Raw genomic sequence first — 13,884 nt, forward strand, 5'->3', positions numbered from 1 at the left:
TTGAATCAAAGTTCTTTTCTTCCTTATAGGTTTGATATACGTTTGATGAAAGAAGGTCGTATGAAAGGACAAGCTTTCATTGGACTTCCTAATGAAAAAGCAGCAGCAAAAGCCTTAAAGGAAGCTAATGGATATGTGCTTTTTGGAAAACCCATGGTGGTTGTATCCTTTAAATCCATCTGTTTCAAAACTATAAGTTTTAGAAGGGTATAACTGAAATTAATTTTCGTGTTATCCTTTAGAAATTTCCACAATTTGCATTCTAGCAGTAGATATTCATTCAGTTACAGTTAAACCCACCTTACTGAGTCAAATGACAGTGTTATTTAGATTTTTAGTAAAGGAGCTTCAGCAGCATGAAGTTGTTCAATTTTAGCCAAGTTTTAAGTGTTTCACTTATGCAGCTCAAAAGCACATAGTTATGCGAAGAGAGTAGAGTATCCAGAAGTACATTTGGAGTCATAAAAGAACTAATTCATTTTATAATTTTATTGTAATTTATATTTCTACATGATAATTTTAATAACCAAAGTATATCATTGATTAACCATCTTGCTTTTAGTAATCAATGCAGTTTGCAAACTAGAAATCAGCAAGATAGGTAAAGAAGCAAAGGCCCAGGTATAAAAAATAATGACTACAAAGGAAAAGTTAATTATTAATTTCCTCTCAAGTCATGGAGTCAGGAGACACTCAAGGTAAATTAAAAAACCATACTCCCACCATACATTAGAACGTTTTTGAGAATTATTTAGAAAAGATTACTTGCATATTCATGAAGGAAACCTTAATTTTAAATTATTAGCAGTTTGCTCGATCTGCTAGACCAAAACAAGATCCTAAGGAAGGAAAAAGAGTTAAAAATTAATAAAGGTAAGTGCGAATAAAATGTAATAAAAAGACAAGACTAATTCTTTAGATACAATTAAGAATAAAAGTTTGATAGAGTAGTAATTCGGGTATCTCTTATGTATTTTTTAAGGAAATATCTATCTGTGCAGTTAAGTCCCATTAAACTTCAAAACTATAACTACAGATTAAAACCCATTTTTATGTAAAAGTTGTCTGGAGAATGAATCTTATAAGGGGAGTGTGCCAGTTACTCTTTTTTTAACTTTTTCTGCCTATAGTAAATCAATAGTTCTTAAACTCTAATATGTATCATAATCACTTGGAGAGCTTAATAAAACACAAATATGTACATTCTTTCCTTCCCTGAAAGAGTTTTTGATTTGGTAGGTCTGATGTGGGGACCTAGGGAAGCTAGTTATACCAGTTTTCCTTTTAATGAGGGGATTTCCAGAAAGCCGGACATTTAGTGCTGAAATGGGGAATGTGTCTGGCAAGCCAGGACGAGTTGGTCACCCTTGTTGGCACCTGAAAATTTACAAAATTAATGAGTTTTCAGGTAATCATGAGGCATCTGATCCAGAGACCACAGCTTGAAAACTCCTTGGATAAACACTTACAGATACATTTTCTAACTCTTAAAATTAACCTAGAATAAATGTTAAAATAAAAGTTAAAAAAAAAAAGGTCAAACTGTTACTAAAAATAATTCTGGCTGAGGGTGGTGGCTCACCTTTGTAATCTCAGCAATTTGGGAAATGGAGGTGGGCAGATCACAAGGTCCAGAGATCAAGACCATCCTGGCCAACATGGTGAAACCGCGTCTCTACTAAAAATACAAAAATTAGCTGGGTGTGGTGGTGCATACCTGTAGTCTCAGCTACGTGGGCTGCTAAAGCAGGAGAATCTCTTGAACCTGGGAGGCGGAGGTTGCAGTGAGCCGGGATCACACCACTGCACTCTACCCTGGCGACAGAGCAAGACTCAACTAAAAAAAAAAAAAAAAAAATTTCAACAGTGCTGAGTATATAAAATTATTAACACACTTCACAACAATATATGTTTGTGGACTTACATCTTTTTTTTGTCTTTAAAACAAGTAATTTTAGTGCATACTTAATTTGATGATTAAGTATGGTAGAATTAAGCATTTTAAATGTTAATGTTTGCTACATTGTTCAAGAAATAAGTGGAAATATATTCCTTTGTTTTTTATTTAAATTTTTCTTCCTCTGTAAACTAAAAGAACATAAAGTAAATTAGTCACAATCACAATTGGTGTTTAATTGACAAATATGAATAAATAAGAGAAAATTTTGTTTAATGTTTAGTCCCTCTGAGATGGCTTGAATATTTGAATTGTGTTGTATGTCTATACTGGGTAGTCACAAGTCTTATAAACACTTTAGAGGAAAGATGGATTTCAGTCTGTATTTTTAAAAATCATTTATTTGTAAATCTGGTGCTGAAAAATAAAAAAAAATTAAACTGCATTCTGCTGTTCTTCTTTAGAAGCATTCCTGCGTAAATACTGCTGTAATACTGTCATGCAAAGTGTATCCTTTCTTGTCGTATCCTTTTTGGGGCAGTGTTTTTTTATTTTTTTCTTAGAAATGTTTGTCCTTCCCCCACCTGTTGATCCAGGTTAAGCAATACTTTTTTACACTTTATTCAAATGAAATATTTCTAAAATTGTTTGTATAGATTGAAAAATCTTTTATGTGTTTTTAGATTTGTTGTTGAATTTTCTGTGCTGTCCTTTAGGTTATATAATTTTTTTGAGGGAAAGTTAGTGAATCAGGTCAACTTAGAGAATGTGTTTATTTACTTTAACTCAGAATACAGTCTTGTTTCTTCTATTTGTATATTTCCTAAACTTAATTCAATAACATGCTTTCTGTTGTATAATGTATCTGGTTTAGGTATTTATAATATGTTTAAAATTTAATTGGGCAAAGGACATGTTTTTCTTTTAAAAAGTACTTATATTGAAAATTAAGATGTCTGGATTACTATGTAAATTCTAAAGAGTAGCAGACCTCTCATTTAAAGTCTTAAGTGAGTCTCTTTTGACATAGATAGCAATAGAAGTATCTTTCTTCTTTCCCCTTTCTTTTTCTAAACAAGGGAAGAAAAGTGTAATAGAGGGGAGAACACATAATGCCGACTAAGGGTAGTGCATTAAGTGAAAAACAGTCTTGGCAGGTATATAGGAATAGTGGTTTCCCGACTGGTTGATGACCATAATCGCCAAGAACAGTGGTTCCCAGTCTTGGCTGCACATTACAGTGATCTGGAACTTGAATGAAATACTAATTTTAAAAGGGTGCAGTGGTTCATACTTGTAATCCCAGCACTTTGCAAGTCCAAAATGGGAGAATCACTTGAGCCCAGGAGTTTGAGACCAGCCTGGGCAATGTAGGGAGACCCTGTCCCTACAAAAAGATACAAAAAGTAGCCGAGTGTGGTGGCTTCCACCTCTGGTCTCAGCTACTTGGGAGACTGAGGCAGGAGGATCACTTGAGCCCCAGAGGTTGAGGTTGCAGTGAGCCATGATCACACCACTGCATTCTAGCATGGTGACAGAGTGAGACCCTCTCCTTCCTAAAAAAAAAAAAAAAAAAAAGAAAGAAATTAAGAAATATATTGATGCCTGGTTCCCTTGGTCAGAATTTTGATTTAAGGTATTGGGAGTGTAGTACAGATGTTAGAATAAACCTCTCAAACAGATTTTAATGTACAACCAAGGTTGAGAACCACCAAGGAAGAGTTTTCATACATAAAAATTCCTATACTCTACCCTAGAACCAATACGTCTGCATCTCTGGGAATGGAGTATAAGAATCTTATTTGAAAAGGTTTCCTTAGTAATTCTAAGAACTGACCATTTTAGACACTGCTTTGTTAGAGTAAAATGGTTAGGTACCTAGTATCAACCTAGCCATCCAACCTTATATTAATAACTAGGAAAATAAAGGGTTGGAGCCTCCTTATTTCTTTGTTGAAAAATCTGCTACTATTATTAGTTCTATGAAAACAATTCAAAATTTGGTTATTATCATCTTAAAAGTACAAAACCTATAGATATTGAAATTGTAATTATTTTTCTATAGGCACAGTTAAAATGATTTTGTAAATGTTATAAATCAGTTTCTTTATAAGCTGTTATTTAGATAAATTTTGTTATACTGACATGATTCACTAATTTTCTAAATATAAATGGTTCAGCTTTCAGTTATTTTTAAAGTAATGAACTGTGTTATACTTACTATTTTTAATGGGCTTTTGTGATGTTTTAGGTTTCTTTTGAATCCGGCGTGTCCTTCAAGTGCTTTCCAACTTTGAGAGGAAGAAATTGACCACCTGGACTATGGAACTGTGCGTAACAGCTTTGAAAGTGTATTTAAAAATTAAATTGATATGCCTTTAAATCAGTGAATTGGAAATATATTACATGTATTTTAATGTCTTTCCTCAAATATAATAAATTGTTTTCTTTCCAATAAAATGGTGTTTGTATTTTTTATCTGGCTTAACACATCTAGGAAAACAGAATATTATAAAAATATATAAAATTTATAATTTTTTTATGATTACAAATACTGCCTTTAAAAATTAAAAGGCAGTATTTGTAATTACCTGGATACCAGTGTGCTTTCACATTTTTTTAATTGCAGTCTTGTTTTTGTAATTATTTTATATTTGTCTGGCTTTGAGTTTTATTGGGCTTTTGGTTTTTCGGAAGCGGGCGATTTATCCCAGTTTAGAAAATTTGTATCCTTGCCGTAATACAGTCTTCCATTTTTGTACCCCCAAATCTTTCATCTGTCAGAACATCACTCAAAGGTGAAAATGTTTCCCATGTAAAATTATTCTGTTCCTTTAATGAAATTAGTTTCAGCTGTATATACGTAGGAAAACATTTTTTTTTAATTTGATTTATTCTTGCAGATACTTTCCTGAGTCTGTGATTACACCTGTACCTTACAGGCACTGCCCAAAAAGACTCAGCTCTTCTGTAAAAATGCTGTTGTGAATCATAGCTTCTTACCTTTACAGCATTGTGAGGTAGAGAGAGTAAGAACATTAGAGACAGGAATTAGAAGGATGGAGAAGTGAACCCTGGAGCATCCAAATGGTGAGATATCAAATAGTTAAAGAACTGTTAAAGAAGACAAGGAGGAATAACTAGAAGTTAAATGAAAGTATCTCAAATAGGAAGGAGTAATCAAATATATTAGCTCTCTTGATGAGTTAGGAAAGATGAGTTCTTAGAATTAAGCATTGGGTAGAGCAACATTTGGGACCTTGATGTTGACAAACTTGGTGGATGTCAGGAGTAAGAGGAGGTATTCAAGAGAATGTTGGAGAGGAATTTAATATAGTGAGTATTGAAGACAACTCTTGAGGAGTCTAACTTTCAAAGGGATGTGAGAAATGGGTTGTTAATGGAGAGTAATGTAATATCCAAACACTGTTTATTTTAAGATCGATGATATAGCAGGTTTGTATGCTAATGGGACTGATTCAGTAGAGAGGAAAAAAACATAATGCAGGAAAGAGAGGGATATTGCTGAAATCATAGATCTGGTATACAAATAGAAGGGTTAGTTTTAAAGGTAGGCACATAAACAGCTCATTAGTAACAAGATAAAGGGCAGATTATAGAGTTCTAGATGTTTGTTGTTCAGTAGATAGGAGTAGCATGTCAAATTTTTGTTATATTTTCTCAGTGAACTAGGAAACAAGGTCATAAAGAGGGAGGAAGTCATGAATGATTAAGGAAGAAAAAGGAGATGTAAAATGGATAACCAGGAATGCAGGAAAGTAAACAAACTCTTAGGCAGTCTGTGGTTTATTTAAGTGGTATCAGTCAACGTGGTTTTGTGTTTTTCTCCAGTTGAGTTCAGCATAGGTGCTGTCACTGAATAAGTACAGAATTCAGTTTAAAGTTGAGATTTCCCTAGGTGAGTAAGACGGTAAGTAATGAGATGTTGTTACATTTAAGATAATGACTATAAAAGAGGGATATGGAAAGTAATCTGGGTTAAGGAATGAAGTGAGAAAATAAGGTTGAGACAGTGGAAAATCGTATGATCAATTGTAGATTGCAGTGTGGCTGAAGATGCATTGGAGTTCTTGAGGTAGGAACTAGAAATTTGGGAAATTTAAATAAGAATGGGGTGACTGAAATTGAAAATATTAGAGTATAGTACTTAGTGATTATAAGTTTTAGGATGTGAAGATAGGAGTAGCTTAGAGGCAAGGTGATGATGGAAGGAGATGAATTCAAGAAATTGAGAACCTAGTAGACTGAAAGGTTATGTAAATGAATTTTGAAATCTCAACAAGAACTGTGCTGAGTGCTTGTAGTAATTATTTTATCTTTACTACCCTGTGAGAAGACAGCACTTCCTTTTGTGAGTAGTCGAAAGTTCTTTAATGTGTCAACTGTAAGATACTTTATTACATTTAATTATCTTTAGTAGTGCATACTAAAAAATAATGACCTCAGTAGGATTATTCAGTAGATATGTGAGCTAACCCCCTGGGTCAGACACTTAGTTTAAGGGTAGAACTGATGGTTTTCAAGAGGAATAGAAAGTTCTCACCCCTAGTGCTTAAGCTGCTAAATATCCCGCCTTATATTTTCTGAAAACAAATGGTATATAGCGCGTCCACATAAAAGCTAATAGGAAATCTTAAAACACACATACACACACACAAAACATTGAAAAACATCAGGAAAGATACACCCTGTACCCAACATGTACAAGGTCTAAGCAATGAAGGAAAAGGTAGGAAATTAAATAAGACTAGAACATCTATGACTAATGTATAAAGACTTGAGGCGGTTGTATCCATTTAAAAAGTATCAATTAGAAATGAAAAAGGACGCCAGGCGCAGTGGCTCACGCCTGTAATCCCAGCACTTTGGGAGGCCCACGCAGGCAGATCAACGTCAAGTCAGGAGTTTGAGACCAGCCTGGCCAACACAGTGGGACCCTGTCTCTGCTTAAAATACAAAAAAAATTTCTGGATGTGGTGGCTCATGTCTGTGGTCCCAGCTACTCGGGAGGCTGAGGCAGGAGAATCATTTGAACCCGGAGGGGGAGGTTGCAGTGAGCCGAAATTGTGCCACTGTACTCCAGCCTGGGTGATAGAGTAGGATTAAAAAATATATATATATGTATATGTATGTATTTATGTACATATATTTATGTATATGTATATATGTATATATATTTATATATTTTTATATGTATATGTATATATATTTTACATAAGAAAATTTATTTTAATTTTTTGTAAATTATAAAATAGGACTTAATATGGTATTTATATACCAGGATCTTTGAATATCCAAAAGTTTAAGAAGATGTGAGCAATTTTATGAAACTTTTCAAAGCTTAGAAAAAGATAACTACTTAAAAGACTATTATATGTTGTTTAAGGAAATGTTAGATGAAGTAAGTCACAAAAACATGCATAGAAATGATCATATAAACTCAGAAGAAATTGAATGTCTTGCTGTCGAAGGAAAGGATGGAGGTGTAAGAGACTGAAGTTGAGTGTGAGAAGCTCTGTATATATTGTATTTTTCTTTTAAAATATATATATTTAAACTCGCATTTCTTGTTTTTCAAATGTTCACTCCAATGAAAATTCTTTTATTTTTCCTGTTTATTTCTGATTTCATATATGCAGTGTACTATTTTTCACAAATATTAGTGATCCTCCCTGCAAATGAAATACTTCCATCCTGTTGAATTTGGGAATGTCCATGTGATTTGCTTTGGCTGTGAAATGTGAGCAGAAATAATGTTTTACTTTGGGAACTTCCCGACTGCTAAAGCGTGTGTCAAAATGAAGTTTTTGTGACATTACAAAAGGACTAATAGAATGCCTTTGTTGATCCTAGTTGAACATGAGAAACTTGGTTATTGTAAGCCATTGAAAAATTTTAGTTTCTTTTATTACTGCAGAATAACCTCTTCTGTCCTGATTGATACAGCCACAAAATTTCCTTAAGCTCTTTGATTTTCATATTTCCATTAGGATGTAGAAAGCCAAGAGAAGAATAAACATAGGATCAGAGAATGTTAACAGTGAAAGAGACTATTGGAATAAATTTGTTCAATGGTTTCCAGACTTTGGGTTCTAAGTAATCAATAATATTTCAAAAAAAAAGTATTAAAAGATATTTCAATATAAAAAATAATGGCATTTAACTTTGTAAACAACAGCAAAAATACCATTGCGGGGCATAATAGGTCATGCTTGTAATCCCAACAACTTGGGAGACTGAGGAGGGAGGATCACTTAAGCCCAGGAATTTGAGGCTGCAGTGAACCATGATTGCATCTCTGCACTCCAGCTTGGGTGACATAGGGAGACTTCAGCTAACAAAAAAAAAAAAAAAAAAAAAAAAAAAAAAAAAAAAGTTGTAATTAATACATTGTTCCTCTGTCTCTTTTCCCATCCTCCTTACCACTTGGTCTTTAATCTTATTAAACAAGATCTAAGGATAAGACAAGAAAAAGGATGGTTGCATCTATACTGAACATGTATTGATTTTTTTTTTTTTGTCATTTTCTAAACAACGTACTATAACAACATTTGACATAGCATTTACGTTGCATTAGTTATTATAAGTAATCTGAGATGATGTAAAAGTTATATGCAAATACTACATTTTATATAAAGGATTCGAGCAGTTAAAAGTATCCATGGGGAGTTCTGGAACCAATTCCTCATGGATATGGAGGGACGAGGTACCACTGTAGTTAAACAAATAATCACTTTAAAAATTAAAACCTTTTGCATGGTGAATACAGTCATGCACTGTATATATGATGGTGATCCAGTTAAGTTTATTATGCCACATTTTTATTGGAAGTTTCCTGTTTAAATATATTTAGATACACCAGTACATTGTGTTACAGTTGCCTATAGTATCCAGTGCAATAACATGCTTTACAGGTTTGTAGCCTAGGAGGAATAGGCTATGCCATGTAGGTTTATGGAAGTCCAACCTATGACATTTGCACAGTGGCTTAATTACCTAAAGACTTACTCTTCAGAACATACTCCTGTCATTAAGCAATGCATGACTGTAGTTGGACAAAAAATAATAATGCAGGCATACCTTTGGCACTGTCCTAATTCTTACCAGCATCCATGATTACTTAATTTTGCAATAGAAAGACTTCAAAAAACAACAGTGATCTATTAGGACAATATATTTGCAATACATGACAAATGATAACAACATAAGAACTCCAAACATTCAATAAGAAAAAAAATAATAAAGCAAAACTAGATGGGAAAAGGAAGAAGCAAATTTCAAAAGAAAACGCAATAGGCAAAAAAAAATGTGAAATGATGTTCAGCCTTGCTAGTAATTGGGAAAAACAAATCATTTTTAATCTATTAGGCAAAAATTAGAGCTATAATAATAATTTTTAGTGGGAGTGTTGCAAAACGTACTATAATATTTGCTGCTAGAGAGTAAAAGTTGATACCTTTGTAAGGACAATTTTGCATAATATGAAAATATAAAAATATGCTTCAAGTTTCACATACATTTAGCCTACAGAATTACTCACTTGTGTGTAAACATGTATACAGATGTTCATTATAAGACTTCTTATAACAACAAAATACTTGGAAATAAATTTTCATATTAACAAGAGCATGCTATATGATCTTAGTCCAATTAGAATATTCTGTTTTATTTCAGTCCTTTAAAAGACCCAACTTCTGACTGTATAGAGACAATTAAAAAAATAATGTGTTCTCCATATGTGCATTTGGTCGGGTTAATTAAAACTTGTTCAAATCTGCTTGTTCTTAATATGGTTATTTTGTTAAAACTCTCTCATAATGGTGGATTTCCCGATTATTGTACTGTCAATTTTTTTGTTTTAGCAATTTTAAACATGTTATAAGGCGAGTAAACACATATATTTGTTGAATTTCTAGTCAGAGAGTCAAACATTTTTAATTATGAATGTACGACCATTTTATTTTGGCATTAATTTTGCCTTAGATCTTTGTGCAATACTAATAAAGCTACACTCTCTTTCGTTTGGTTAGAATTTACATTGATTATTTGGTTCTAGCTTTACCTTTACCTTTTTTGTATCTCTTGTTTTTAAAAAAATCTGTCTGAAAATGCATTTAGCAGAAACAATTTACATTGGATATAATTATTGTTATATTTGCTATATTCACTTTATTCACTCATTTTTTGTATTCTTCCCTTCTTTTAAATTATTTTTATTAATCTATTTTTTTTAACCCTATACCACAGGAATTAGGCACACTTTCTGTTTTGTTAATGATTAGCACTGATTATACCCATGCATATTCTCAAAGTCCAAGGTTAATGCCTATGTCCATTGCCAAAGACAATAAAGTGACCTTAGAATACTTGAACACTGTTCTATTCCAGTTTGCAGTCGTTTTTATTTTTGAAATTACTCCTGTATTTTTAATCTTCCAAGACATTATTTTTGAAGAATTTTTACTACTGTTAATCTTTTAAAAATCAGATTAAGCAGAACTCAGATTTTAAAATATTTTCACATAATATTTTATTTGATTTTTCTAACAATCCAGTGAAAGGGAATATAATACTGATTAGTAGGTAAGAGCTCACTGTGGATTTAAGCTTCTTGGCTTTGAAATTCAGTCCCAACATGTACTACAATTTGGCCATAATAAATTTTTAGTGTTTCTGTTTTCTCATTTTAAAAATGGGGATAATCATATTTCTATCATGTAGGGTATGCATGTGTGAGAAGTAAAAGTGATAATGTTTGGAAATGGCACATAGTAACTATATGTTAGTGGTTATTTTATTTATATATATATACATATCAACAATATCCTCATTTTCTAATTGAGGATCTAGTATGAAATCCATAGACTAATTTTTTTCTAAGGTTCATATAGAAAAAAAAAATGTTCATGGTGAAGCATCTAGTAGATGGTGACGCATGGAGTTAAATTTTGTTTGTTTGTTTGTTTTGAGACAGTCTCGCTCTTGTTGCACAGGATGGAGTGCCGTTGCAGGATCTCGGCTCACTGCAACCTCCACCTCCTGGGTTCAAGCAATTCTCCTACCTTTGCCTCCTGAGTAGTTGGGATTACAGGTGCCAGCTACCATGCCCAGCTAATTTTTGTACTTTTAGTAGAGACAGGTTTCACTATGTTGGCCAGGCTGATCTCGAAGAGTTAAATTTTTGATTTTGTGACTTTGCTTACATTCTAGTCTCATTTAACTAATTTAACCCAGTCCTATGTCAATCTGGTCTTTAAGGTTATTTCATTAAGGAGGTTATTTTATTTTATATATATATATATATATGTGTGTGTGTGTGTGTGTGTGTGTGTGTATATTTAAATTATTTTATTAAAGTTATTTTATTCCATATATGTTTATTCTCTATATATTTCCTATATATTGGTATAAATATAAATGGTTCAGGGGAAAAAATTAGAGATTGGGAGAGGGTATTGTGGAAAAAGGAAGGAAGACAAAAAGAAAGATGAGATATAGTGTAGTAAGAAGAGGTGGCAGGGCAGCAAATTGAGCAGAGGAGAGAAGACAGTGGTTTGCTTAGGAAACGAGTGTAGTGACCAACCTGTTGTAATACTGGAGTTCAGAGAAGACTGCTTGTACGAATCTGATTTGGAGAATTGGAGTAGGACGGTAGGGCCACATATTGAAAGTAAGAGGTTATAGAAAATCTATAAAATTCTAAATTCAGCATTTTTTTTTTTTCCAACTGAAGAAAAACCAAAACCAGAACTGTGAGACTTTGTTATTTTATGATTGTAAAACACTGAACTGTGGGTTTGGGAGATTGCTGATTGAAAGAAATTAAAGTGGTAAGTTATTTTAATGTTTTTTTGAGTATCATGTAAGTCCTCTGCCAACTTTTTGTCTTGAAATAAGTGGTTTCTGTCACATGATTTGATATAGAGTTTCACAATCTATTTTCAGTTTGTTGACAAATCATGTTTCAGTGCTGTGCTGTACAAAATGTACTATTTATATTGAAAATGTGTCTTAACCTTGGCTCAAAAGGTGTCTCTGATTTCAGAGATCTGGTAGGCAAACTTGATTATCTGTGCTTTCTTTCCTCTAACCTTCACATGCAACTTATCCTGAGTTCAGGTTTATTTTCTTTGTTATTTTATTTTCAGAAGAAAAATAGAAAACTGTTGGTGGAAGGGCTGGTGGTTGAAGGTTTATTCTTTTGAGAAAATTGTACATAATTTATTGCAAAACTCAGAGGAATTCAGACTTTTTATTTTTTAGTAAGAGAATCAACTAACTTGATCAAGTTCATAAATGTGACATTAAAGTATTTCAATTGTAATTTTTAATCACATTAAATTACTTCCAAAGATATTTATAAGGCATCTAGGCCAAGAACTATGAATGACATTAATAGATAACTTGTCTTTTTTTGGTCAATGTTAATTCATTAGCATGTTAAAAACTATAGTATCTGGTACAAATGTGAGGCTACTTTGGCTAGGAGGAAAGAACTTGTAAATAACTGATACTTATATAAGTAGAAAGGAAGCTCTAGAAAGACAAGTTATTTGGAAGTTGCTACTTTCTGCTTAACATTTTAATAGAGCTCTTTCATTTATTTAAGTCATGGCTTTGGTGTGATTTAGGTAAACTTTAAATGATTAAATTTATGGTACTTGATGTGTTAAGAGGAATACTGCATTTACACTAGAACTGTTTTCCTATAATGCCATGTGTATTATGGATGTCACATAAATACCTCATATATGATATTGATTGAAAAAATACTTTTGAAACCCTCAGAAACTGGCTAATTTTGAGTTAATTCTTGACACTGGATATATATATATATGTGTGTGTGTATATATATATATATATATATTTTTTTTTTTTTTTGTATGAGCCCAGATGAGAAGAGAGGATATGTTTTGACACTCCAAATACAAATACTCTTTAGTGACTATTGCTTTGTTGTCAGGATATTATCAAATGTCCTATTTCATATTCTCAGGGAATTCCCAAGATATGTCATTTGGCACATTATAGTAACCATTAGAGCTTTAGAGTAAAGGCAAGTTTTCTCTTTGTAGCGCATTCTAGGAAGTACAAAATATGGGCAATAATGCTATATATTACTAATAACTGGATAGCTTCTCTAAGGATAACTCTTTTAGCATAACTATTCCAGAAAGTAGATATAACAACTATTTTAAATCCTTATTTTTTGTGGTGTTGTTTTTGATGCCAAAGATGCCAAGAATTGTTTGTGCAGATTTTTATTTCAGAAGGCATAAATATACTTTAACTGTTGTAATGCTTCTCCTATGGGGTATGTAGCACTTCAGATTGCTTGTTTGAGGTTAAAATTAAGATTGAATGAGAAAATATATGACAATGCCTGATCGTGGTAGAAGCTTATTATATGTGTGTTTAACTCTACCTTTCGTGTAGTGCTAATTCCCTAAATTATGTCTGCAAATTATCCCTTGTTTTACCAACATTCCAAATGCATTGTGAAAAATGCTGATTTGTTATTACAAGAACAGAGTTCATTAATGTGGCATAGATGAAAAGTATATTTCAAAACTAACGTGGATATGCCAGAAATCCTAAGCCAATAGGCTATTGCTTATTGAATAGTAAGGGAATAGTGTGAGGGAAGGAAGGAAAAAATTGCAGGAATAAAATATTGGTGATTTCCTTTTCATCTCTGCCCATTCTTTTAGTAGAAATGAAAATAATTCTGAGAAGCAGAAAACATTAGAAGTTCAGAAAAGTAGAATGGGAAGACAGAAGGGCCACGTGTTAGTAGAGTGAAGGCAGGAAGACAGTATGAGTTGATAGGATTTTTAATAGGACCAGGTAAAAATACCAATACAAAAATAACATTATCAACCATATTTAGCTGTTGCTGTATCCATGCAATGGGATAGCAGCTTTATTTGCATTATTTGTTTAATCACAATAACTCTATGAGGTAA

The 13,884-nt window shown here is 32.6% G+C and overlaps 2 protein-coding genes across 6 annotated transcripts in view; both read left to right on the plus strand.

Moving 5' to 3' along the window:
- RNPC3 (RNA binding region (RNP1, RRM) containing 3) overlaps positions 1 to 4,357 on the plus strand; it is a 31,475-nt gene extending 27,118 nt beyond the window's left edge. For 3 of the 5 annotated variants that reach the window (XM_017945269.2, XM_017945270.2, XM_031651350.1), the window contains 3 exons: positions 30 to 162; positions 806 to 873; positions 2,362 to 4,357. In XM_017945269.2, coding sequence (XP_017800758.1) covers positions 30 to 162; positions 806 to 868 — 196 coding nt within the window. In that variant the 3' untranslated portion in view covers positions 869 to 873; positions 2,362 to 4,357. The remainder of the gene's footprint in view (positions 1 to 29; positions 163 to 805; positions 874 to 2,361) is intronic. The other 2 variants (XR_651309.3, XM_009213924.3) reach the window with 2 other exon arrangements.
- LOC101017419 (pancreatic alpha-amylase) overlaps positions 4,149 to 13,884 on the plus strand; it is a 30,051-nt gene continuing 20,315 nt past the window's right edge. Inside the window, exon 1 of the mRNA XM_031651359.1 lies at positions 4,149 to 4,227. The gene's annotated coding sequence lies outside the window, so the exon portion shown is untranslated. The remainder of the gene's footprint in view (positions 4,228 to 13,884) is intronic.

This window comes from Papio anubis, chromosome 1, assembly GCF_008728515.1.
Source record: "Papio anubis isolate 15944 chromosome 1, Panubis1.0, whole genome shotgun sequence".
NCBI lineage: Eukaryota > Metazoa > Chordata > Mammalia > Primates > Cercopithecidae > Papio > Papio anubis.